The 27,932-nt window shown below is 38.3% G+C and overlaps 2 protein-coding genes across 3 annotated transcripts; one reads left to right on the top strand and one right to left on the bottom strand.

Moving 5' to 3' along the window:
• The first annotated feature begins 50 nt into the window (after window positions 1-50).
• On the top strand, window positions 51-21,796 carry KPNA5 (karyopherin subunit alpha 5). Of its 2 annotated transcripts, XM_069805022.1 has the most exons (14): window positions 51-211; window positions 2,458-2,591; window positions 4,909-5,010; window positions 5,093-5,192; window positions 5,996-6,090; window positions 6,910-7,041; window positions 7,937-8,025; window positions 9,215-9,314; window positions 10,965-11,128; window positions 12,259-12,337; window positions 13,227-13,352; window positions 14,481-14,608; window positions 16,248-16,426; window positions 18,146-21,796. In XM_069805022.1, exons 1-14 carry the CDS (start codon window positions 208-210, stop codon window positions 18,331-18,333), a joined length of 1,620 nt encoding a protein of 539 aa, XP_069661123.1. In that variant the 5' UTR covers window positions 51-207; the 3' UTR covers window positions 18,334-21,796. The 2 variants fall into 2 exon arrangements, with proteins under 2 accessions (XP_069661123.1, XP_009914620.1); XM_009916318.2 differs by lacking the exons at window positions 51-211; window positions 2,458-2,591 and adding an exon at window positions 3,228-3,343.
• A 220-nt stretch (window positions 21,797-22,016) lies between these two features.
• FAM162B (family with sequence similarity 162 member B) lies at window positions 22,017-26,330 on the bottom strand. Its single transcript, XM_069805024.1, has 4 exons — window positions 26,126-26,330; window positions 25,657-25,768; window positions 22,554-22,662; window positions 22,017-22,361 (listed from the first exon to the last, which is right to left on the bottom strand). The coding sequence occupies exons 1-4, from the start codon at window positions 26,247-26,249 to the stop codon at window positions 22,263-22,265; spliced, it is 444 nt and encodes a 147-aa protein (XP_069661125.1). The 5' UTR covers window positions 26,250-26,330; the 3' UTR covers window positions 22,017-22,262.
• Between the last annotated feature and the right edge of the window lie 1,602 nt (window positions 26,331-27,932).

Below are 27,932 nucleotides of genomic sequence, written 5' to 3'. Positions count from 1 at the left end.
GCCCGGGGCGGGTGGCTGCGCTGGCGCGGAGCCTGCTGGGAACGGAGGAGGCCCGCCCCCACCCCCCCTCCCCGGCCAGTGCGGCGCGCGGCGGGGCGGCGTCCGCCATCTTGAACTGCGAACCGCTGCCGGTGCCGCGCTCCGGAGCGGAGCGGCGTGGGGCTTTCTCGCTTGGAGGGCGGCAGGGCGCCGTGCGACTCCGCTTCGATGGGTAAGAGCGCTAAGAGCCGGCGGGCAAGGGGCCGGAGGGGCCGCGGTCCCCTCCGGGGCACCCTCACTGTAAGGCTCCCCGGCGCAGGCCGGTCTCCTGCCTGCTCGGGGGCGGCCGGTAGCAGCGGGGCGTTGCCGAGCACGGCAGCTCGGTCCCCGCCGGGCGCGGCGGTCGGTGCTGGGACGGGGTCTTCTTGCGCTGTTCGCCGCCGCTTCCTCAAGTCGAGAGGGCTGCCGTCCTCCCTTCCCTGCCGTGCCCTGCAGGATGGAGGGAGCTTTTCCGCCCCCCTCGCCAAGGGACGCGGGTGAGGGGCTTCGCTAGGCGCCCCCTGCGGCCGGGGCGGGTGTCCTCTCGGCCGAGCAGCCGGCGAGGGTCTGACCCGGCCCTGCGCCGGGGTCTTGGCCGGTGCGAAGCCTGCGGGCAGCGTCCGGCCTCCCCCCGCGCTGCCGGTCGGGGAGGGGGCGGTGGTACAGCAAGGCGCCGTATTTAGGGAGCCTGCTGTAGGCAGGGAGGGGAAAAAAAAAACCTACAAAAAAAATTATTGGTAGGCTAGGTCTTAGCCTAGGCACAACAAGTGGGCGAGATGCAGGATGTGGAGGGATTTAGTGTGAAAACGAGCGTGGTTTTGCAGAGCAGAAGCGCGAGCTTCCTTGGATCTAGATGCAGAAGTCGTGAAGCCTGAATAGATCAGGGACTGCTAGTCTTTTTGCCCTCGTGATGTCTATACCAAAACTCTTGTGCGGGGAATGAAGCTATAAATTCATAAGCTTTTCTTTTTGAAAACAGTCTTGATGAGAGCTTCCTCCCAGTTGAGCTTCTGTAACGCTATAGAGCCAGTGACCTAAACTGGGTTACTTTGCATGCACGCTTCTCTTGTTTGATTCGTTGCTTGGCCTGACAGTTTATTGGTGCAACTAAATTAGCAAGGCATGAATGATTAAGGAAATGGTGATGTTCTAGGACTAGTTAACCCAGTAGTGTTGTTGGAAAAATGATGTTCTTAAATTGTGCCTCAAAAGTTAACATGATAATTACTAGAAAATTGCCTTAGATGGTGGCACGCTTAGCATTGCAGTCCAGAGATGGCAGTAGTTTACTAATGTTCTTGTGAAGCAAATGCATTTGGGTGAAACAGGCTGCTGAGTCCTTGGAGTGTCTTGTTGATGTCAGCCTAAGTCTGCAGACTGTTTTCCTCTCATAGTTTGTGTTTATTGCTCAGCAGTCCTTGGTACTACTGATATTAAAATAAATAAATAAATAGTCCCATCATGGAGGTTGAGAGAGAACTGTGCACAGCTCAAGAGCTGTAGTTCAGTTGTTTTCTTGTTGTGGAAGAATTCCAGACAAGTGAGAGTTGGTGTAGAGTCTTAAATCATATTTTTGACAGTTATTTCTCAGATGAAGGCTACGGTTTTAGCTTTCAAACCTAGTACCATGCTATGAACAACCTTTCCAATCAGTCAGTTTGATCATTTCAGTGACAGAATTATGTTTTATCACTTTTATCTTTTCACAACTGATATGCCTGAAATGACAGTCAAATTATAATCCCCTAATCCATCAAAAGAGCTATTAATTAGAATGAGTCAATCATTTTGTTAGTTTAAAATGGAAAAGAGTATGCCTGTCTGGATGCTACTGACCCTTAATTTGTTTTTCTGCATGCAGTTTAGAAGGAAACACAGAATAATCTTTAGGTCCTGTGTTATGTTTGCAAGATAGGCATCTTAAAAAAAAAAAAAAAGAACACCCCCCCCCAAAAAAAACCCCCAACAACAACAAAAGAAACAATGCAGCAAGATTTTAAATGAAGCAGTAATTACTGCAGGTTTTGTTCTTGGATTTGTCCTTACTTTTTAATACATTTAATGTCTCTTTTATGAGAGGAGAAAGCAAATTCCTTTACTTGCTGACAGAATCAAAATTTAGCAATGTAATTTTTTTGCTTTTTGTTTCTCAGTTTGTTCATAAGACCCATAATTTCTTTTTGCAGTAGCTTATGCCCTTTAATGAAGTATCTGATCCTCAAGATGAGCTGTAGTTTAATCTGCAGTTCAGAAATGCCTATCTAGGCAAAGGTTTTTCTCTGATTTCTACCTTAGAGATTTTTGTTGATGAACTGGGTATTGCAAGCAACTACAGGAACAGATGTAGATACTGCTGCTGTAGATACTTTTGTAGTGCAAGAGATGGCAGGTTTGCCTTGCAAGGTTTGGCCTTTTGCACTAATTTTTCTTTTTTAATAGACAACATGGCAAGCCCAGGTAAAGATAACTTCCGAATGAAAAGCTACAAGAATAATGCACTGAATCCCCAAGAAATGCGCAGGCGAAGAGAGGAGGAAGGAATCCAGCTTCGGAAACAGAAAAGGGAAGAACAGGTAAGTATCTTGGTGAGCTGTTAACTGTTAAGTGCTTGTGAAGCTAAATTCAGATATGTGAAAGGACTTGAGCAGTCTCCTCCTGTGGAGCAGAATCCAGAGTGCCAGGCTGAATGGCTGGGTTGCAATCTTGGGGAGCACCAGGTGGCTCTTGATAGGATCAAAGAAGTGAACAGATCCCTCTTGAGTCAGTAGGGCACACAGAGGAGAGACCCACATCTTAAGTTTAATCCTTAGTCTAGGTTTAAACATGTAAGACTGGGCTGAAAGGTTAGTCTTATTTCTAGTAAGGATTAGAAACCTTGCATTCTCTTCCAGAGTTTGGGCCAAAATTGTACTGTTAGAAGGGAGAGGGTTATTTTCATCTTTGAAGCCATACTTCAAATTGCCCAAATAGCTTTTCTACAGTAACTTAGTAAAGTAGCTACTGATTAGTGATCCCTGAACATTACATATAACATTTGCAGTTGTCCTCGCTGAATTTTTAGTGATTGGAGTACATGGAGCATTGTATAATTTAATGGTTTGTGGCAGTTCCTTTTCCCAAAATGTTTAGTAGTTTCTTGCCGGGAAAGTAAGGAATGTAGTTTGTTTTTCTGCTTGGTCTAAAGTGGCTGAATTTGTCTCCCACAACCTAGAGAGTGTCCCAGGCACTGATCTACAGTCTTCTCTGAGGTGGGAATGCTTACTCTTCTCCTGGGAAAGTGGTGCTACTGCATGGAAAAAGAATTTAAATTAGTTGGGCCAGAGAGGTAAGAGTAAGAAGTAGTGTGATACTGGAGCATTTACCTGTGAATGGGTAACTGCACTGCAGTTCCTGCTGAAAGTTTTGTTTGTGTATTTTCTAGTAGATAGTCCCAAGATAAATTATGAAAATAATGGGTGTTTCCTCTCCCATGCTGACTGTTGTAACAATGAGAATACTCTTATGTTCTCCTTGATCTTAATCTGGTGGACAGGTGTTTTTCAGCTCTTCTTGAACTGCGGAGAACAAGTTTACGCAGGGAGATGAGACTGCTTTTGCTCCAGAAAAAATTATAACTGGTAGATAGGCCATGATCCTAAACAAAAAGAGTTTATACATTTCAACCAAGAGTGTCTGTCCTCGTTAAGTGCTGGAAAGAATGGCTGGTCTTCCAAAAGAAGAATGTAGTTTCTTCCTTTGTGGGTTTAAATGCAATTAAACCTTGTTTATGTCAAGGATTCTGCAGTTGTTTTGTGTCCAGGATTGTGCCCAATCCAGAAGTGTGTTGAACATTGAGAGAATGCCTTGGTTTAGGTTCCTGTTTGAAATATGAGTAGATGTAAAACATGGAGTTGCTTCTGCAGTTTTGGGCATGTACAATAGCAGAAATCTAGGTGTCTATAGACACCTAGAGGACAAAACCATCAGGATTTAGTAGGAGGTTTCATTATTATGCTTACAGGTATCATCTTAGTCAGCAGACCGAGATTCTAACATTTATTTTTAAAAATGCCAACATAATATTCTTAGAATTGTTAATTACAGTAGTTCTAAGTGTAGTACTGGATTAAAGATAAAAATATAGGTTTGGTTTCTAGAAGAAAACAGGCTGATGCGAACGATCTGCTTGTATGCCAGAAAATGAAGAGGCACTCATTAAACATTATTAAATACTACAGTGCAGGTATGTATTTTGAGCATCGGCAGTGCATGCAGCCAATTGTAAAGTGATTTTTGGACATAGAGAATGTTTAATGTTACATAATTTGGAAGTTCACCTTGAAGCTATGCTATTTTTTTCTCCGACTATATTAAAATAATGTTAATGTTTTAATCTTTCTGCAACTGTATAAGAAATATAGGTGCTGTTTAATTGTTATGCAAAGACAGTACATAGATCTTAGACCTTCTGTTGAAGGAAGGAATGCAGAGTGCTGAAACACAAGCTTTGGCTCTGTGTTGATGATTTTAGCTTATAAACTAAAAAAGGAGGAAGTAGCTTGTAGAATACTGTTTCCTGCTTAAAAATAAATGCTAATTATGAGGTATAAAAGACTAAAAGTAGAGAGATCTGTGTGGAAAAATGTATGGATCTTTGCTAATTAAAAAGAAAATCAGTTTTTAAGTGTCTCTCTGAAGTGTTGCAGTGCAGTTTATCGAAGTACAGGTATAGTAGTGTTTTTCTTCTTTATGTTCTTTAAACTTTCATGTAGAATTCCATTTGCATGGATGACTAGGAAAGTGAATAGTTGAAATATTTTGACTGGTGAAAGCATTTCTTCCAAGTGTATGTCATCAGTACCCACTCTGTGGTAAATTCTAAAGTCTCCCAAATATTTCTTCTTTGTTTAGCTGTTTAAACGCCGAAACGTTTCTCTCCCGGGAAACGAAGAATCTATGGTAGAAAGTCCAATTCAGGATCCTGATGTCAGCTCTACTGTACCTATTCCAGAGGTAATTACTTTAGAGTGTGTTTAGAATATTATCGGTTAATGTGCAGAGTACTAGACATAAGAAATCCTCTTTTAATTTTTAGGAAGAAGTTATTACAGTAGATATGGTGCAGATGATTTTCTCAGATGATCCTGATCAGCAACTCACAGCGACTCAGAAATTCAGAAAATTGCTATCTAAAGGTACATAAATGTTGCCTGATTTTTTTTCATTCCTTCTGTGTTGTTAGTACAATTTTTAGTCAGAGAGAGTCAGTTAACCTTTAGTTTTGTTTTACTTTAAAATAGAGCTTGCTGAAACTTCCAGTTCTGTTTATAGAGAAACTCTGCCTAATCTCTTCCGACCTAATGGCTAAATACAGAAAGCTTCATTATTCTAATGTTAAGTCTTTCAGACAAAGTAACAAAAGCAAGGATATTTTGATTGAAGTGTTCAGGGCAGTAACTAACGCACACTCACATTACTTAGAATACTTGTTGCAGTACTTCAATTTCTGATTCACATTCTGTAATTGAGGGGAGAAAAATTTTCTGGCTGCCAAAGAACAGTTGTAACTTGTTTTTGTTGAGACTGTAAGACGTGCAGACTTGAATCAATGCCAGCATTTGTATAGCATGATAGGTAAAAGTATGCTTGGTCATTTAAAATAGTGGAAGAGAAATTATGATTAGGTACTGATCTGAGCTACTGATTGAGGGAACAGTGTTTTGTAATGTGTTACTAATATGCCAATGGATAGTAGTATGTGTTACTATTATTATACATAGTAGGGTGTTTAGTAAATTATAGCACTTTACGGAGATGATCCTGCCATCTTCTAAAGTCAAAAGTTTAGCTCCTTCCTTTGAGATTAAAATGATTGAATGCTAAAAATTATGTTAAGAACTGAGAATTGTATTCGTGTTTTGTGTCATACTGAAAAAGTAATTTTGGTCTTTTTTTGTTAGACTTAAACAGATTTTTTTTTTTTATTATTATTCCCTAGAGCCTAATCCACCTATAGATGAAGTCATACAAAAACCAGGAGTAGTACAGAGATTTGTGAAATTTCTAGAGAGGAATGAGAATTACACTCTGCAAGTGAGTTTGGCTGATACTGATTGGGGGTTTGCAATGGGATTAGAAACCCGCCAAAAGAGCTTTGGAAAGCATGTATTTTTTTGTTTGGTTTGGTTTTTTTAATAGTAAAATTTAACTATTTTTAACCACTGAAGCTGTAAATTTTAGTTGCCTAAGATGTCAGTTGTTGCCACTGAACTTGTCACTTTACTCTTGCAAATTTCATAGTAATCTTTAGGGTTATGTATTCAGCTGGTCAAATACTTGGGTGTTGAAAGCAGAATGTGTTCAAGGGGGTTTCCAGAGTGGTATATTAAGATCATCAGCCCTGATGTGTAAGCAGAATCTGTTTTGTTTGTGTTGAATATATGGTAGTATTTTTCAGTTGAAATCATAGAAAAGGAGGAAAAAAATACAGGAAACTGAAAGGCTTGTATGAAACCCTTTTAGAAAATCTTTGAAAAATATATAATCAATGATAGGAGTAACTAGTTCTATCTATTCATGGTAGCTCATGGAGTGGCACTTAGGCCTTGTGTACATTCATACTGGAAGAATTAACTTAAACTTAATACAGAGTAAACAGAAGGGATTTGTACTAGTTAATAGAGATTTGAAATCTTCCTTACAGTTAGTGCTGCAAGCTTACTAAAATAGAGATTTTGTCAATGCCAATTATTTTATTGTATAGAAAGTACAATAATAGTAATAATTGCATTTCAGTGGAAAGGAAAAAAAGTTAGAAAATTAACCTCTGTGACTCTGATGTCAAGCTGTTTTCATGAGTTTAAGTTTTACTGTGAAGTGGTTTAACATGGTCGTCTTTGTGCTCCTCAACAGTTTGAAGCAGCTTGGGCTTTGACAAACATAGCATCTGGAACTTTTCTACACACCAAAGTTGTAATTGAAACTGGAGCTGTTCCAATTTTTATTAAGTTGCTTAGTTCAGAGCATGAAGATGTACAGGAGCAGGTAACTCTTTTCTTGAGGTGTTTTATAACTACTTAAAATTCATTTCTGAGTGTCTTTTTGGGGATGTGTATGGTTAGAGAGTTTTTGAGCCTCATTTGTTCATTGGCTGAAGGAGGATAAAAATTTACCTTCGGTATATTTTTTTCCCTCATGTCTTTTTTTCTTCCTCTGATTCTTTCAGGTTTCTTTGAATCTGTTTTTTATTTCATGTTATTGAGTAATTTGAAGAAAGCACTTTATTTCTATTGTGGCATTTACAGGTGGACAGGAACTAAAACACTGTAATAGAAATAATAGAGTAGAAAACAATGTGAATTTTTTTCCCAAGTTATTTGCAGCTTTATTTCCTATATCCTTGTGCTCTTCCATCTTAACTATGTTACAGTCTTCATTAACATTTTCCTGAACTTTGGGGGTTTTTTGTTTGGTTTGGTTTTGGGGGTTTTCTATTTATGTTTAAGAGAGGCTGTAATTTGCTAGCTTTTATTTAGCATGTTTGTAAGTTTGTATAGTGAAAGTTCATGATTTAACTTTTTTATTCCTCATACATTGTTTGCAACTTTGAGTCAGTTTTATTGAATCTATTACACATAGTGAGCAAATGTTAATATTTAAAAGAGTGTGTGCATCCTTTTTATTGAAAAGCACACAAATCAACATATTTTTGTATCAGAAGACTTTCTTTCCCTGAAAGGATGACTTCAAGTGTAGGTAATTGACTTTGTGTGAATTCACAAAAAAATGCAATCTAGAAGTCAGTCTTCTGAAATTTTATATTTGGAATGATACCGCTTTTTTTTTAATTTTATAATATTTGCTGTAAAAATGTATAGACTATCTGTAAAAGTCGATTGGCAAGCATGTATAAATTCACTTGGATGCTTTGCTTTTTAAGGCAGTGTGGGCTCTTGGTAACATTGCTGGTGATAACGCAGAATGCAGAGACTTTGTGTTGAACTGTGGAATATTACCACCCCTTTTGGAGTAAGTATTGTCAATTAGTTCTATAACTATAGTGTACAGGTATACATAACTGTAAACTTCAGCTTTAAAATTTATTTGAAAACAGTATAAGCTCTTTGCTAAATTGAGAATGTTTCTCTTTTTTATTACATTGCTATGAAGCTAATGTTTTGGATTACCACAGCTTCATGCGTATCTTTAATTAGTCCATGACTGGAAGTTTTCCAATGTTTGCAAAAGCAGAGAAGTGTTATTTCACAGGTATGAAATTTCTATACTGTGCAGAACTCTATTGCCAGAGTTCTGGATCTATTGGGTGAGAGAGACAATTGAATTCACACTTGCATTTGTGGGATTCCAAGTGGCTGGGCAATAGGCTGGTTTCCTCACCTTTGTCCAGTAGCTCCAAGCTCTGGTACTGCTATCTATCCGTTTACTTGTTGAAATGAGCTGGCAGAGTAGTTGTTACACGAGCTGTGTTCCACCAGAAGTTTTCTCTTCACTAGGAATATCATTCCAGCATTTACTATATGCCTACAATAGGATGTAAGGTAGCTTCATCACAGGGAAGAAATTTACACAACACAAATTTTGTTCAATTTATTATTGCTTAAAATATGAATGTCTTAAACCATTTGTAAAATAGCTTAAAATAATAGAGGAGACTGTGATTACCTTCCTCAAGCATTTAACAGGTTAACAGTTTTAGATATTTTGGTATGTATCTGAAACATGAACCTGATTTTTCAGGTGTTGAATCTTTTCACATTCTATTCAAAAACAGTGAAGTGTTAATTTTTTTAGAAGATCCTTTAAGTTCTAACTTTTTATCGAACTATTTTTATTATTATTAATTTCATTCTCTGAATGAAAACATCAAAGTTAATTCAAGGGAGGGTTGTATCTCCTAGCCCCTTCTCAAGACCCTCAGAAAAGATTAGTTGAATGATTTTTCATATGAGCAATGGTTTACTTTATATGTGTATACTTGGTTTGGGAATGAGATGTCCACACAAAATAATCTATTCCGATTCAGTTGATTCTAAGAAAATTTTGCAGCATGTAAACTATGAAGAGAAATAAATTGAAACTAGCACCCAATAATAGGGTGTCTTTTCCTGATTTGAGGTACTGTTGGTAATAGACATAAAAAGACTTACGTTTTCAATAAGAAATGATTATTTTTATTATTGCTGTTTCTTTTGGACAGACTGTTAACAAATTCAAATCGTCTTACAACAACTAGAAATGCAGTCTGGGCTCTCTCAAATCTCTGTAGAGGAAAGAACCCACCTCCGGACTTCAGTAAGGTATAATAAAATATTCATTTTGAGAAGTCAGAAAGCTGAAGATGACTTATGTTTGTAACATGTCATAACACACAGAGTTTTTGAATCTGGAGATAGACTCGATTTTTATCTTTTTAATGTAATCACACGGTCTTGTCCATCTGTTGTATCTGCAAAAATTAATCTACTTTGACACGTATCAGCAATAAAATTAAATTACTTAAAAACTTGAGATTGTAGTTAGTCAGATGCAAATAGTCATTCACTGGTATGAAATGATGGACAAATAATACATTCAGCACTAAACCTCTTGGGGGTGTATTTTCTCCAGATCTGTTTTAGAGGATGTGAGTTATGATTGAAGCTTTTTTAATTTTGTTTGTTTGTTTATTTTATGATTGAGAGTGCATGCTGCAGGAATAAAATTTTGAGTTTTCTGCTCTGTCAGATGCAGTTAAATCAGACTATGATGACAGAAGTGATTTGTCTGTATGCTCTCCCCTTCACTTCCTCCTCTCTCCAGTACGTGGTTGTAAAGAGAGGAAGACTGTAGAGGCTAATAGGAGTATTAGTTCCTTATTTTCAGTATGAAATTAATTTCTGGTAAGGTTAATGACATTAAAAGATTAAAAGAACTGAACATTGGATATTCTAGTACAAGAGTCTGAGGTTAAATGATCATTAATGATAATGTGGAGAGAATTTATGTGTCTTGAAGCTTACCTCAGGGTAGTAATTACTGTCATTGCTACTTAATAATTCTTGGAGAGATATTAACAAAAAGGGGTGATTTCTGATGTCAGTTAATTGATCACCTCACAATTGCTCTGCCTAAGTTATATCCTTCAGTAGTGTCTTGTTCTGGTAGTAAAAAAACAGCAAGATTTCTTGCTGCTTAAACACCACTTCAGTGGAAAAGGATGCCCTGTAAGCAGCTGCTAAGAAGAATAGCTCCTTTGCTTTTTGGTCTTTGCAATAGCACCAGTTGGACACGTAAAGGAGGCTGAATTGCATAACTTATGTAAGATAAAGAATTAAGTTCTACAAAGACTATGAAATTCCCAAACTGTACAGCTGAAACCTGTCAGGTTCCAAGTGGTGTTAAGATGGTCTACTTCATCTGGCTCTGTCTGTGTGGAGCTTGTAGGAGGTTAAGGCCAGAGACAACAGTTGCAGTGAGACCTGAAGTCAGACGTTGCTTGTTTGATTTGATTCAGTAAACGTTGAGTCTTCTGTGAATTACTCTGAGTTTCTTTGTGGTTAAAGCAATTGTAAATTGGTTATTACAAATAACCTCCAGTACTTCTACAAAGACGGCAATATCAAAAAATGTTATTACTTTGAAATTCTGTTCCCTGAGTGATTCAAGAAAGCATCAGTAATTTCTGATCATCTGGTTATCTGTAAAAGCAGATGGTTTTGTTTAAGCTGAACAATTATATAGCGAATATAGTATCTCTAAATAAATAGGCTGTGAATCAGAATTTATCCAATTTACCAGTTTGAATTGGGTATCTAGTTTAATCGGGAAGTGTTCCACCTAGGTCCTGATTCATTAATGACCTCATGTGCTTTGGCAGTAAATAGTTTTGCATCTTTTTGCCTTTGCAGAATGTTCTCTGAAAGTTGAAAAATACAAAACATCTAATTTTATGCAATATTTTTCTTTAGGTTGCTCCTTGCTTAAATGTTTTATCAAGACTATTGTTTAGCAGTGACCCGGATGTATTAGCAGATGCTTGCTGGGCCCTCTCTTACCTTTCAGATGGTCCCAATGATAAAATTCAAGCTGTTATTGATTCTGGAGTGTGTCGAAGATTGGTAGAGCTGCTTATGTAAGTCTTCGCTTCACCAAATAAATGTCTTGCAGTACTGTTAATATTAATGAATTAAAATTTAGTTGTTTTTTCTCACCTCAAGCGTAAATTTATTTTGTGAGAAGTGATGAATGTGAATTCAGTCTGAAACCTTTTAAGTTGCTTGCTAAGAGTTGCTTGGCTCCTGGGATTTTTCCTGAGATTGACAGTGGAAAAGAAGTTTTCTCCAAAGTATTTCTTTATATTCTTTAAAATTTAATGTAGGATTTCATTTACATGAAGGAATAGAAAGGTGAAGACTGAAGACCAAGCTTGAATTGTAAACTAATTTCACAGCTTTTTTTTTTTGCTTTTTTTCTTTTTTTTTAAATTTCATTTTTGCATTTTGTTTTCTTACCTTTCTAGGAGACGCAGTTGCAATACAGACAGCTCTTGGACTCACAAAGTCCAGAGGCAGGCTTGTGCCACTTTTGAACTGTTCCAGTATATTTGGTTTATGGTTCATTATTTTCCTAGAAAGGAAGACTAAATCCCTGTGTTCACATCGGGACTGCAGAGTAGGTCAGGGGTAGTAGTTCCCAGCACTGACAGCTCAGCACAGTTCCCTGTGAAAAGCTCATTTGTATAGCTGTCAGGAGAGGGTGAGGTTGCTTTCTCTTCTGTAGAAGCTTTAGGACAACTGAGTGATTTCCTTCCCCTGCATCTCACACAGTTGAATATGGGAATGCAGGCTTCATGTACTGGCTTCTAGGGTTATTGACTTACAAAAGGGGGGAGTTCCATTTACAAAGGGGGGCTGCTAAGTTTTAGTATACAGCTAACACCATCCCTTTTGTTTCTGTGGCTATTGAATGATGCAGGTTCCAGTATTGTATTCAATAATACTTGAGCTGGGTGAAATGAATCTGCTGGACAGATGGATTAATCTAAGTTGTGTTGTTCCATAGAGATGCCCTTTCCTTGAATCAGCAATTCAGTTGTGGGCTTGCAGTTGTCAAATTTGGCTAAATAAGGAGAAAGTATAAGAAGTAATGCAGTGTTTTCTATAACTAAAAATTTAGCACCTGAAGTAAAACATTGTTCACTGAAAATGCAGAATTATACTTTTAACACTTGGTAATATCAAGCGATTTAATATTTGTCTCCAGGCATAATGATTACAAGGTGGTATCCCCTGCATTAAGAGCAGTTGGAAATATTGTTACTGGGGATGATATCCAAACACAGGTAAGACTAGTTGATTGAAGAAAAATGAATTGGCAGGACAGAACTTTGTAAAAATTGTGACAAAATACATGTCCAGTAGAGGTACTTGCCTATGTTAGTGAAAGATCTATATTGTTAATTTGACAGTTTAGGCTGCTATTTTAAACATTAAATTACTGCAAGAAAGAACACTTTTTTTTTACAGCACTGTATGTAGTTGATTGCTTCATTCCTGTATGGTACTTTGACTGTTGCTTCCCATTTTTTATTTTTATTTTTATAGTTCCCTTTTTAAAGTCTTCAAATATAGTCAAAGTTTTCACTTGTAAGCATCAGTCATACTTGATTTGTCCATGAATTTGCATGTGATAGTCTTACTGATGCAATTTGTTCTAAAGATTTATTTTTTAATTTCAGGCAATGGAGTTGAGTTTGAAGCAATGCAGGAAATACTAAGACAGGTCTTGCTTTAAAGAAAACTGTGTCTAAAAGGCTGACAGAACTAGTGTAAAGGGAAAATAAGGAAATAAGTTAATTACATAATTTGTTGTGAGCTCTATAGGAGAGGATTTTGTCAAGGAATTAAATAGAAAACATCTGTCTCAAAAAAAGAAATGAACAACTAACTATACAAATTAGATTTACACTTCTCAGTTATTCTCAGTTGTTCATATTCTAGCCTTAAGCAGCCTTATTTAGTCTTGCTGTTGTCAGTCTTCTGGTCTGAACTTAATTGAGGGCAGATTGCTGGATTGTCTATTCACACACTACAGCATTGAACACTTCAATTTTGCAGGTTGTTATCTATGATACTTTGTAAAATATAAATGTGTTGCAAAATCTGAAGTAATCTCTAAAGTGCTTATATATATATAGTACAACCCAATTTTCAATTCTCAAATTATTTTAGGTGATTCTAAACTGCTCTGCATTACCCTGTCTCTTGCACTTGCTTAGTAGTCCCAAGGAATCTATTCGAAAAGAAGCATGCTGGACTGTTTCTAATATTACTGCAGGAAACAGAGCTCAGATTCAGGTAAAGCCTGTATACTTGTTACTTGGTTGGTTTTGTTTTCATTTTACTAGTTCACTTGGGTTTTTTTCACAAGGAGAAATAAGTAGATACTACATTGCCTCTGCATTATTTGTTTTAATCCTAACTGTCTATAATTTTACCTAATTTAAATGTTTTCTTCTAAATTTTGAAGATTATTATAAATAACTTCATAAAATAATACTTCAAAAATAGCTGTCATGATTTGTACTAGAGAAATGATTAATTTCTCTCATGGGGATTTGGTTGATGCTTATAAAACAAATGAAAGGATACTTCTCTTAGATCTGATGTCAACAGTTGTTATTTTTTCGTGTGGGAGCATCATCTACTGGTACACTCTCTTTAATTTTGTTCTGCATTGTAGTATGCATGTTAAAGTAAAAAGCAATTCCCCTTTCTTAAAAGTTGAAACAAAACATCTTGCACAAATTAGTCCAGTGAAAAGTGGACAATTCTACCAATTTGGAAATGCTGGAACATTTTGCTTGGGTAAAAAACCTGCATGATGCCATCAATACTGAGTTGTATTCTTGTGGAAACTATTAAATCCTGACTATTGCTCCAGTTGTCTGGAGTTACCTGAAAAAAGGTTCTGGTTGATAAAAATGAGAATTCTGAATCAGAGTACATGTTTCAATATGATTTTTTTTTCCCCTCTACTTCAATCAGAGATGAAAATGTTACTTCTTGATGTCATTTAAAATATATAATACAGTCTTCAAGTATAGACATAGTCTTTCTATGGAGGCTGCAAACCTGAATAAATGGACAAAGTGAAGTTTTGTTCTGAGGCTTGATCTCCGGTTCAAAAACTCAGGTTTAGTGCTTATGTCATATGATTTTTAAATGGGCCTATCCAGTAAGCAGTATTCTGTCCACCAGAGACAGAGAAATCAAAAAGAAGATATTCGGATAGCTGCTGCAGTGCAATGTTGGAATAGTTCTGAATTTCAGTTTAGCATTTCTAGTTTGTCTGCCTTCTAACAAAACTTTGTTTGCTTTGGTATCAACAGGCATCACTGACTCTTGTATTGAAGGATATTAATGTTTTTTGTGTATACTGAATCTTTGTTAATTGTCATAAAATATTACAATTTCATCTCTTAGGCTGTTATAGATGCAAATATTTTTCCAATATTGATTGAAATTCTTCAAAAAGCTGAATTTCGCACCAGAAAAGAAGCAGCATGGGCCATAACTAATGCAACATCAGGAGGAACCCCTGAACAGATCAGGTAAGTTTGTATATGTTACTATTTTCTCTGCCTAAGTATCTTCTCTGAAGCATTTTTATTTCTGCATTTGAGTCTTGACGAACACAGCAATAAAATCCTAAACACAACTGTAATTCCTTGAAACTCTGTACAGGGACTAAATATGTAGAAATTCCAAAAAATGAGTGAAATACGTGCAGTAGACTTAATAATAAATTGACCAATACTGCTTTGTTTTGGTGGTATTACACCTAAAGCTTTCACAGGATTATCTTCCAGAGCTGATACTGTATTGTCAAAGACAATTGGAACAGTTAATGAACAGTTTCAGTGTTTGAAAATGGAAAACTTTGGGAGAGTTGTTTTGAAAACTTGCGCAATGGGATTGTATCTTTGTGGAGAGACTTCAGGAATCTTAGTAGTTTCTTCATGTATTTTATACTTACTGTCAGTATTATTTTAAAGCAGATATCTAACCTCCTTTTTCAAAATCAAGTTTGATTAAAATTTTACTGTCAGCACCTATTTATGTGATGCAAAGATTGGACTTCTTGAATGACTAGACGATACTCTCTGGTTTCTCTGAATACTGTCAGCATAGTGATCAGTTTGAATCAGTAGTTGATAAATGGATTTATAAATGACAGTGTATTATTTGGAAGCCAGAACTGAAAGTGATGTGATAACTCTTCCAGCGCATTTGGGAGATCTGTTGCAATAAGTGCATGCTTATTTATTTAAGATGTAAACAATCCTGGTTTTCTTATAATGACTGTTAACAGAGGTAAGGAAAGTTTGTTCCTGGTTTTTTGGTATTATTTTTATTGCTTGCATAATGTAACATCTTAAAACTTAGTGTATTTTAAATAAATTTTAGTTCAGGATCTTCACATAGTAAATGTGAATGTAATACCATACAAGTAGCTTCTCATCACAGAATACAGATATATTATCTGTTTCATGAAGTTTCAGCCCTTTTAATGTCCTCACAGTACTACTGTCTAACTGCAGGATAATTTAAAACCACTAAATAAACTATATTTAAGCAACCTTTTGATGCAGGCAAACATTACTGTCTTCATTTTACTTACACACTAGAAACAAGAACACAGATTCTGATTTTCAAAAGTTCGTACACAATTTTGTGCAAAATTGGAAAAAGGAGTAGGATACTAAGAATCCCAATATTTTTTTTATATTTACAGTGTTGTCCTTCCCTTTATAGTAGGTAATGTTAAAACCTTAATGGACTACTAGTGTGGACTACATTAGCACAGAGCACTCTAACGTATTTACTCAATGGTTTTGCCACTACAGAGTTTCAACTGCCTGAGAAAAGAACCTATTTCTAAAGCTAACGTTTACATTCAGTTAAATCCATCTGAAGATCGTAAGTGAGAAGAAGTTGAAAAGACTACAAATTCCACACTCCAGTTAGGAATATGCACATTAAATTTTCTCATTAGGATAAATTAGAGTATTTATTCAATTTCAGATAAGCTTGTCTTTGTGTTGTTGCATGTTTTAGAAATTTGTTTCAGCCACTTTTTTTAGCAAAATTAAGGACCAATAGTGATAGACTGGTATGTCAGAATAAATGTGCTGGATTATCAGTCCTTTTTTTCCCCCACCCCCTCTCTGTTTTTCTGCTGTTATAAAGGTATTTGGTAGCACTAGGTTGTACCAAGCCTCTTTGTGACCTCCTGACTGTGATGGATTCAAAAATAGTACAGGTGGCTTTAAATGGACTTGAAAATATTCTGCGTCTTGGAGAACAAGAGTCTAAGCAAAATGGAATGGGCATTAATCCTTATTGTGCCCTTATAGAGGAAGCATATGGTAAGAAATTACTTCTTGTAAAACTACATACCTGAACTTCCTTATTTCAGGCTGTAAAAACAAAACCATTGTGAACCATTTTGAAATTTGTAGGTAAGTTTAATATAAGAACTACTTCAAGCATAAGTGGACATTAAAGTATCATAAATTAAGCCGTGTAACATGGTGGGAGAAGTGGTTAAATGCAGAAAACCTGTGAGCATTTGTCTGTGGTCAGTTTATTAAATGTCCCTCTAGAGAAACATCCTCAGAAAAATTTAACACACAGGTGTCCTAGTCTATTGGAGCCATGGTTTGCATAAGTGTATCAGACAATCCTAAATATAGTTTTATTACTTTAATGTATAGTCCTGCCTGGTACGGTTTCATTACCAACAGGGATGCAAGATCAGAGTTTGTTTTACTTATTCCCAAAGTCGGATCACTTTTTAGCATAGTAAATATCAGTAATAGCAAAATCAACTTCAGATCATAAAATTAAATAAGTTTGTACCTAATTTGTGAAAGTATTTTGTTCTGTTTCTTCTTTTAAGAGTTGTTGAATTAAACCACCTTTTAAAGGCAGAGTATCAAAACTAAAATGACTATTTGTGGAATTTCACGACTAGATGCTTTTGATTTAAGAAAACTAATGTTAAAAGTGGCTTTTAATGAATCTGGCATTATTTATGGAAGGTTATCTTTTTGTAGCTCTGACAAAACAAAATGGGCAGATGTTTGTGTTTCAGAAACTGCTAGTAACAATTCTAGTTCACCCCATTACATCTGATTAGATGGTACTAACTTTTCTGTAAAGAAGCCTTTAAATCTGAATTCCCTGTTAAGAGTTTCATTTCTAAAACCAAGTGCATAGTTAGACTTACTTTGCAATCTGATGTGTAAGAGGAATAAGTATTGAATACTTTAATGGAATTTATTCTGTTCCAGATTTTGAGTCCGTTCATAATTTCAACTATTGAATGCCTAGGTTCTTTTTTGCCTTTACCAGTTAAGTGTAGGCTTCTGAAGCTGTAGAGCGTAACTTGAAGTAGGGGAAACAGCTAATTATATCACCCTCATTGCTTTGGCCTCTACAGTGACCAGAAGGGTTTGTATGAGCTCTTCCTAATCCAACTTAAGTGAAAATTGAATTATCTTAAATAGCTAAAAAGGAGTTTTGAATCAACGTAACTGACCACCAAGCACTTAATTCTGCCAGCAGAGCAGAGGTTATGTTCTCTAGCTTGCAAATAATAAGCTTTTGGAAAGAGAGTATCTTCAATCTTAAAATTAAATTTGAGTAAGATACCAGACTGTGCCCAGTGATGACTCCATGATAGGGGATGGAATTTAGATTTGGGGAAGACTGAAAGAGTAAAAGAAAAGAAATGAGGATATTGGAAATTGCTATCCTAATTCTATACAGATTCAGTTTCTTTGTAGGCATGGCATATTTCTTTGTAGATACTACAGCCTCCTCCTTAGTTTAATTGATAGTCTTTTAGCATAGTTTTAAAATTAGTTTGGACAGCAGAAAGTGCTGCAGAAAATGAAGACTAAGAAATACATAGGTTGGGAAATTAAGCATCAGTGATACTGAATGAATTGAAATGATTTGGGATTGCATTTTTTTATCTAAGAAGTACCACTATACTATAAGCTATAGTATAAGCTGTTTCCCTTTGAATACATCATTCATTTAAGCAACTTGATTTTGAAAATGTTTTGTTTTGAATTTAGGACTTGATAAAATTGAATTTCTTCAGAGGCATGAAAACCAAGAGATCTACCAAAAGGCTTTTGAACTCATAGAACATTACTTTGGTGTCGAAGAAGAGGACTCCAGTATTGCACCTCAGGTGGATGAAAGTCAGCAGCAGTTTGTGTTTCAACAGCAAGAGGCTCCAATGGAGGGGTTTCAGCTGTAAACTACTGAAGACAAGCATAAAATGTAAACACTTGTAGGGGTTTGGGTTTGGTTTTTTTTTTCCCCCCAGAGGTCTTTTCTTTATGGCCAAAGTTAGAGGAAAAGTTGAATATGTTTTGCAGAAATAGATGAAGAAACAGCTCATGCACTTTTATATATTGTGTTAGATACAACTGTTCTTTGTTTTGTATTTGTGTTTTTCATTATCTCTTATGTACAGAAAACAACTGTGAGTAATCATGTCTAAAGCATTAAATGTGATTTAACAAGAACTGTTAAGCTAAGACTTGGTAGGACTTTCGGTAGTGGTTCTGAATTTTTCATGTCTCAAACTGCATATCAGCAATACAGTTACTGACAGTTGCATTTTTGGCAGTAGGCTTGACTTGCCCAGTCTCTATCAAATCTACCTCTTGTATTGAAGCAAAACCATTGCTTCAGAACGAAGGCATGAAATAAAGATGAGCTTGTAAGAAGCTGAATTGGAATGTGAAAAATATTTATTTAAATTGTGAAACTTTTATGCATTACTTACTTTATAAAACACTGTTGGAATTTATTTATAAAATGTATTTAAAGACATAACAGACATACATATATAATGCTAATTACCTAATATAATATTGAATATATGAAAAAGCTTTTTCTGAATTATGTGGGAAGAGGACTATTTCAGAGGTTTTCAGATTGGAATCAGCAGAGAGCTTGCAGGTCATTTGATGCTGGCTCTGTAATTAAAGCTGCTAAATGGCATTAAAAGTCAGCCACAAATACAGTACTTTGCAGTGGAAGCAGTTGCTGTAGTTACCACAAGAATGCTGGCGATTATGAATGACAGAGATGGTGATTTGCACAAATTGCCAAGCAGATGGTCTACAGCTGTCTCCTGTCAAAATGTGGTAACACCATTTTAGTTTGAGAAATGTTGCAATGTTTGCCTTTCTAGTACAGTAGCTTCTTAAAAGTTTTGACAGTAGGTGTTATTTTTTTGACCAAATACGCTACTGCCACTTGAATTGTTCTTTAAGTTAACTAACTCGGTTTTCTTTTGGTAAGACAATAGAAATACTGCAGTGAAGAATGAATAGTGAATCACTCCTTTCCAGTTGAAGGAAAAGTTTGTTGTACTGTAAATAGCATTAAGTATGTGGACACCGAAACTAACTAGAAGTTATTGTCATCTAAATATTTAGGCTCTACAATATACAGTGTTTGCTGTTAAACACTAAAAGAATTCTAATATTTACATTAACAGTTTTTGAATACAGAAAAACGTATGCTCTGCTTTGACTTGCATTTAAGTAGTGTTTCTGGTGTATTAGTAGTATATCTCATTTGGAGAAATTAATACTTTGGGTTAACTCTGAAGTATGATTATTTTTATTACCTGTAATTAATGTATTAACATCAAACTCCTGGGTTAAGTGAAATCTTTGACATATGAGAGCATTTCATGCTTCGTAAAAAGCTGCAATTTAAACTTCAGATTACTTACCCATGGCACTGTGCTTGTCACTAAACAGTATTTTAATGCACTGAAAAATACAGGTTAAAGGTGGTATCATTTACAGTACCATTTTATATTTAGAATTTTTTTTACATGCAAGTTAATATTCTAAGATGTTTCACTTTGATGTTACAGCAATATATACTATATTGTAATTGAATGTGGGACTTGAAGTGGATTTTCTAAGATTACTGGTCAGTTTTGACTAAGATGTAACTGGGAGGGAAGAAACCTCTTTTTGAAGTCTTTTTAGTGGAAGATAGAAGTGTAAGATGTATATAGGAGTGCTGTTACTTTATGAACTCTGAATAATGAGATATTTTAGCAAATGACACTTTAAACCTAGATTTGTACAGCATACAACAGTTTTGAATAGTGTGATAAAGAGTACAGCTGCCAAATTTTCATATAATGTTAGATGATTGTATTTGTGCCCTTTCTACTCTCATAGTTTTAGGTTTTCATATACTGACCTTCCTCCTTACCCGGTCCCCCTGCCCCATCTGTTCAAAGTACAGGGTAACGATCATGGAAATCTACCAGGATTACTAGTAAATGCTGAATTTCAATGTTCTTCTAGTGTAAGAAAATTATTCAGGTAACAGGGTATTCCATGGTTTCTAACAACCTTGTTTTGATAACATAACCAGCTGTGCCTGCTTTAATTTGGAGAACCCTGTAACAACTGCATTTATAAGCCTCTCTAAACCAAATCTGAACTATAAAAATCTTGATTAAAAGACTTGAAGAAAAGAGGGGACGTTTAAAGTATTATATTTGTTTTGAAAGAACGTCTTCAGTTTTGTGGATATATTCTATATGTGTGAATGGTTAGTGACTGCACTTTACGCATTTAGATAAACTGTATTTCATGCCTGATACATTTAAATGTAATAGTTTAAAAGGGAACTAAAATTGATGGACTTTAGCTAATGAAAACCATTATTTAAACTCAACATTTGGTTTACCCTAAAATTGTTAAAAAAAATAATGAAAATTCTTCTTCAAAGGATATTTTATCACTGGGTTTACATCACACTTTGTTAAAAGCACATAAATGAACACTATAAAACTAGAGGTGATGACTTAAGTTCAGCTCTGGTATAGTCATTAGGGCATAATATGATGATGCTTAAACAGATGAAACCAATGTGGAGAAAAAAAACCAAAACTGTGAGAAGAAAATCTCTTTAAGTTTGGTATTTTATATGGAATCTGAAGTGCCCTATCAGTTACAAAGTCTGTTTCAAAATACAGGGGTTTGTTTTTTGTGGGTTTGGTTTTAATTAAAAGGGTACCATTTGTTCTGCTTAAATGTGAATACTAACTAGCTAATCTATGCAACTATGCAAAGCATAAGATTATTTTTTTTTAGTTCCCTATTCTTGATACACTGAATCATATCTAATTTTTTCATTGTTGCACTTTTGTCTGAGGACTGGTTCATACAGCTTTTTAATTTTCTAGTATTTGCTTTAAACACTGTTGCTAGCAGCAATCAGAAAATAGTAATAATGTTGGCACAGAAATAAGTTAGCTGTAGAACAAGTTTGCAACTGGAAAATATTTATTGTCGGGTCTGTCTTTAAAAAAAAAAAATAGAAAAGATGCACTATTGTCTTTCCTCCACGGTTGGTTCTCAGTTGGTTTAAATTTATTAAATTGTACAACTGAGGATTTTTTTTTATAGGTCTGTCAATTGATATATGAAGTTTAACTGTGACCTCAAGAGTTCACTGAAATCTGGAATGAGAAATTTCAGTTAGTTATGGCACAATATCTTCATACAATGTGTGGAAACTAAAATACCTATACTAACTTCAGATAGTAATAGTGCATCTTTAAATCCAGGCCAAAGGCCCATTACTGTAACAGAACACATATGAGTAGTATGCAATATTATGGAATGTTAAATCTCCAAATACCATACAGAAACCAATAAAACCTATTTTACAGACGTTTATTGTATTTATTTAGTGCTTCAATAACTGTGGCTGCTTAAACTAGAAAACGCAAATGCCATTTTGAATACAGCATTGCGGCAAATGAGTTCAAACTGGCTGATTTGTGTGCTGTAAAACTGCATTGTCACTGGACAGAAAACTTTTTGGTTTTAAATATGTTTTGTAAATACCTATCCAAACATACCTGACATTCTTAGGAAACTACCTCATCTCCTTTGAAATTAATTACTGCTTTTAATCGTACGCAGAACATTCTAACTAATTTTAATTGTATGCAGCAAGTACATTGGGTATCTCTAATAAAAGAGACCCTCTGTTTCTTTTAGCAATGCTGTAACTACCCTTACTGGCTCCAGCGTGGGCGATACCACAGTTGTCCATTTATTGGTGAAATTCACTAATCACTCTCACCAACAGTTAATTTTGCTCCTACAAGGACATTTGGCATTTCATACGAAGTTACTTTGTCTTCGACTCCGCTGCTAGCGCGGCCTCTTGCCGCCACTTGGCCTTCTTTGCCAAGTTCCAGCTCGTTAAGGACTCGTGACGTGCAGCAGCCTGTGGAAGTAAAACGTGGAGTAGCGTCATAGGAGTAACGATGTGCCTCAGGGAAAGCTACCCAACCTCGGGAACAGCCAGCAGCCACTTATGTGGCAGGGTGACAGGAACATAGGTTAGCTAAAACTAGGGTAGGTGTAAGCTGCTGCTGTTTGTTTAGGTTTGTCTACTTTTCACAGAATTCGTACTCACCTTTTTAGCTGAGGCAATCACTGCAAAACAGGCAACAACTGAGAGTCCAATCATGATGTAACAAGCTTTAACTCGAGCTTTGTTTCTTGCCCTGTCCAGCATCTCTGGCCTGCAATAAAAGTTATTGAATTGAATCATTACAAAACTCTGAAGTATCTCTTCTTCAAAGCATCACAGATGTAACATCACAATTGAAAAATGAAAATAGAATTGGCTTCTAAAACAAGCATCTTCAGCTTGCTGTGATTGGTTACATACTACCCAAGAGCTTTGCATTTTCTGACCCTAATCCGTTTCCGGTGGAAAAACAACATTTAATGGATTTGAGATGATCTTTTTTTTTTAAGCTTAAAAAAAACCCACAAAACTGCTTATGCAATAAATATTTGCATTTAAATACTTGGGGTAAATACACCAGAAAACATACCTTATGCTCATTCAAACAGTGAAAATTAAGGGGTTTTATCTATTTTAAACAGATGGAGAAGTATATGTTGTGTCACCCAGATGTGGTGAAAGCAAGTTCCTTTTATTCAAAATTAACTTTGGAAATTAATTCCTGTCATATCTAACCTGTTCAGGTAGCATCCTGTATACTGTAGGCTAGGGACTTTATCTATTTGGATAGGTGATTAAAACAGAGTTTGTACTGCTACAAGTTTTTAGTTCTTTAGAAAAGCAGCAGCTTTATTTAGAGTGGGCAGCTGATGTCAGCCTTCTCACTGTTACAGGAACACACACCTAAACAAGAACAGTATGTGATTAGTTTTGCTGGCCATCAAAGGCAAAAGGAATGAAAACTTCTGCCCTGTATTTGGCAGTAGTTGCTGCACGAGAGGCATTGTACAGCCCAGCAAGCTGTGTTGGTCCAGCTCCCCTTTCCACCCTTCTCCGTTGTGAGCCGGCTGCATGCCCCTGCGGACCAGCAGTACGGGAAATCTCCATTACCACTAGAATTGTCTCAAAACTTTCAGCCAAGTCTTTTTCTGAGTCAGACATTATACTTGGGATTACAGGTTTTCAGATGTTCATTATAATGCTGGCTGCGCACTATTTTCCTTTCATAAATCACCTGGGAATGCTTTATCTATATATATTCATAAAATATAGAATATAAATATACATAATATATAGTTATGGTTTTATACATATATATATAAAAAGGATAGTTGCATAAAGAATTGATTTTACGCTGCGAGTAAAGATCTTGTAATGATCTCTTTCCCCCAAAACAGCTTTAGCTTTACTTTAAAGAGGATGAGTGGTGGGACGGGGCAAAGCCGGGGTTTTTATGGTGGAAGTTCTGCCCGTGGAAGCCTGTACCGAGGCTGAGGGCTGCAGTGCTTCTCTCGAAGGCTTAATGCAGCAGAGGAGGGCAAGCGTGAGGAGCGGCTGTGCCATACTAGCCCCTTCCCTGCCAACGCACACGCGAGCACGTGTTCTGCGTGCCACCTTCCTCGCAGGTGGCTGACAACGCCTGCGGTTCCACGTAACCGCTTTTGTTTTGTACAATGGTAATCATCATCGTTAAATCAAACCGCACACTGGACAAGCACACGAAATCATTAATCCGCTAATCCATTTGTAGCGACAAAAGCAAAACCGTAAGTGTTATTAGTCTAGCTTATTAGCCTAATCTTATTTCACAATGCACTAATTGAAACTCTTCTGAAGCAGATTTTCACTTTCTCCCTGCTTTCTGCCTCTGCTTTAAGGAAAACAGACCTGATTATGTTCTTCCCTAATTGCACATTAGGGCCTTTACCGCTCAATCAGGACTGGGTAAACCTCTACTGAAGTCAGTAACAGCTGTTTTTAAAAAGAAACAAACCACAACAACCTTGAATAAAGACTGCAGATTTGACTCTAGTATAAACTATCTTCAACAGCTAGATTGTGTTCACAGGTAATGATATCCCACAATTTTTTTTTGTTAATAGTTAAAGCAGTGACACAGTTCAGCTTCAGAGTCTCACAATTTTCTTCTAGTATATTACTATTTATGATCTTACAGTTCTAAAAAGACTTTGCTTGCCCAGGAAGCTCAAAATGGTGACACGCACTTGCCAGGCCAGCTACCGCTCAGAAATGAGTGATTTGTGTGCATGTACATGTACGGACTGGCAAATGCATGTGGCTTTATAAATGCCTCCTGACGACTTGAATAGCTTTCAGAGCTTCTGAGACTTGTCTGAACCCTTCTCTAGGGAAAGGTGGTGAGTCTAACACAGCGCAAGAGAGGTTAGACCCTTTAGAAAGCCACCATCCAGCTCAGCAAACACCAGTGAAACTGTCAGGAACCAACAAGAACAGGCAGAGGATACACCCGTTGCTTGACACAGCCTCGCACGCTGCTTATGCTTAACATACCGCCCAAGACAGGGACGTACTGTGATGATAAAAGGTAGTGTCCTGGAGAGGGACGTCTAAACACACTATCTAACATCCTTCAAAAGAGGCAGCAATTGGCATTAGAGGGGTTTCATGTGTTCAGTGACTGGCTCCCTTGGGGGATGCTAACTTTCAGCGCGTCAGAGAGCCACCGAATCAGCGTGGTTTGGATGGAAAGGGACCTTTGAAGATCATCTGGTCCAGTGGGTCAACAAGAATGGGAGGCTAAGGCTATGTCAAGCAATTGGTTTTCGTTGGTGGGGGACGTTTCTCTCATAACCTCCTTCTCTATTTTTCCTCAAATTCTATAATAAATTGTGATTTGCTGAATGTCATCATCCAGTGACAGTCAGCTCCCTTAGAGCCGTTTATGGGAGCTATAAACAGAAAATATTGTTTACCAATAACATCCTTCTCTAATTGCACATTAGGAATAAGCAAAATAAACAAGCCAGTCCATAAACGTAACCAAGGCTATCTCCTCAGATGGATCCAGTTCTTAATCCCAGGCTCTGGGGACCCCAGAAAGGAACATTTTTTCATCTTAACCTCTAACCAGGACAGGAAATTCTTTTGCCCTCTAGTTTGTTTCCAAGTTTTCAGTGTTGAAAAACCGACCGGTTCAAACTCTGTGGAAAAGCTTCAGATCTGGATCAGGCCACCGCCTTCCCTTCAGCTCCACGTTCCCCTTGGACAAGGGCAGCGCACTTACGGGATCCTCGGAGGAATCTCTTCTTCTGTCTTGAAACGTCCGGTCCAGAGGAGGATTTTTTTGTCAAACTTCGAAGGTTTGTAACTTGCAACCACCCTGTGAGCCTGCTCAGCTTGAAGATAGGAGAAAAAAACCCCACTTCGTCAAACCGCACGCTAAGAGCGAACGACGGGCGGTAGTAACGGCCGAAGGGGAAAAGACCCCTGCCCCGTCCCGGTGGTCGGCAGAGTCACTCCGGCACCGAATTTCCCCACCTCCGCCCCGCAGAGCTCCCTCCAGGCGGTTCTCCCGAACCGCCCCCCCCGCTCGCCGCGATGCTCTCCGCGGCTCCGCTCCGACCTCCCCGCAGCCCACCGGTGCGGCTCCCCGGGGCCGGCAGGAGGACGCCCGGCACCACCCGAGCCGCAGGTGCCTCCCGCCGTGCGGACCCAGCCCCGCTCCACCGCGGCCCCGTCCCGGCGCCCCTTACCGCGGCTGGTCCCCGGGCTCCGGGCGGGCTCCCCCCGGCCGCCGGCGGCGGCTCCCCGCGGCGGGGGCAGGCGGAGCGGCGCGGCGGACAGCAGCCGCCCCGGGCGGAGGCGCGCCGGCAGCATGGCGAGGAGCGGCCGGGACGGACCCTCTGCTGCGGCGGGAGCGGTCGCGATCGCGGTCCCGGTCTCGGTCCCGCCCCGCGGGGCCCCCGCCAGCCGCGCCCAGGGGCGGGGCGGGGCGGGGCGGGGCAGGGCGGGGCCGCCGGCCGCTTAAGCGGGAGCCGGTCGTTGTGGGAAAGCATCCTGCTCGCCTAAGGCAGGGGATGTGCTGCCTCGCCAGCCTCGAAACTCGACCGCTGGCGGCAAAACGCGGTTAAAGAAACAGCCGCGGTGCTTCAGCTTCAAGGGTTGGAGGGAGGTGGAATCAAGTCCCGTAACACAGACCTGCCCACGGCACTTCTGTCGTTTTACTACTTTCAGAAGGTCCAGACGTACTGATTCTCCTCACACGACTTTCTCTTTACTTCAGCTGAAAAGCGCTTTTTTTTTTTCCTTTCACACCCTGAACAAAGTAAACCTTTATTAAAAATAAAATAAAACGAAAAAATCAGTACAAACATATCCTTGGGGAAAAAAAAAAAATCAGTAAGGTCAGGACAGAACACATATTTAGTGAGCAACAGCCCGTGTCAGCACAATACTCGTGACAGTGTCTCAACAAAAGCGTGTCCAATGCACCAAACAGTGGAAGATTTTACATCCATCAACCAGTCCGCCTGCGGGTGGACAGAGGAAGCCCCGCTCCCCAGGGATGGATCACTGCCCAGCAGCAGCTAAAGTCCTGCGCATGAATGAGGAGTCTTGAACCGTTTGTGGCCAAAACCTCCAGTTGTCTATTTTAAGGGGCAGAGCCAGAAGTAAGCAGCTTTTTCGGAAAGCAAATTTTTGAGTAAAGGACCTCAGAAATTTGTCACCAAAGTGATTTCTAGCATTCTTGATATTAAAACGTTTTTAAAATGCTGTTTGGACAACATTGTATTCTGGAAAGATATTCAAAAAAGCACTTTCTTTCCAGTAAGTAGTCCCATGTTGATGTTTTCTTATTCACACATGTGCAGTTTCCATTCCAAAATCATTGAAGAGATTAAATTGTCCTTATTATTGGTAAAACAGCAAAGCCATTCCAATCCATTTAAATCATACCAACTCTGTCTGCAAATAAGCCGTTCTCTATACAGAAAACCCAGGTCCCTGAATCAAAGCTCCACACTGTCCTTCTAAAAATAATGAAAAGGAAGAGTATGCACCTCCTTGCACAACCCTCCCCACTACCCCACCCCGAGCAGCTCTGCCGTATTTCAGAACGTTGTTGGGGAGGTGAAGACACGTCAATAGAAATGACCTCGAGGGTGATACTGGGGTTACAGTCTGCCCATAGCCCCTTTGCCTTTGCCTTCTTCCTGCTCAAAGAGAGCGGCGTAGTGTCAATCAGTGCTCCTTGTCTCTGGAGACACACACAGCTGGGAAGGGGAGGAAGAGTCAGCACATCTGGGCTGGGCTGCTCAGCATCATATGTTACGGGCAGCATCCCAGACACTGCTGTTAGTGGCTACTCGTGCTGGTAACTCACACATTTAGAGTCATTGTAGTTCCAGTGGCGGTCCCCAGAGCTGCTGGTGCTCACCAAAGAACTGCTCTAAAGATTATGGGCAGCTGAAAGGCATCTGCACAGCTAGAGCTACTGAAAGGAATTATGCCCTGGAGGAGAAGACTTGAAAAACTTGGTGACTTTCATAGTCTTTATTC

This window comes from Haliaeetus albicilla, chromosome 17 (genome assembly GCF_947461875.1).
Source record: "Haliaeetus albicilla chromosome 17, bHalAlb1.1, whole genome shotgun sequence".
Taxonomy (NCBI): Eukaryota; Metazoa; Chordata; class Aves; order Accipitriformes; family Accipitridae; genus Haliaeetus; species Haliaeetus albicilla.
The sequence above is the reverse complement of the archived record's forward strand: the minus strand, read 5'-3'. Positions and strand labels throughout refer to the sequence as shown.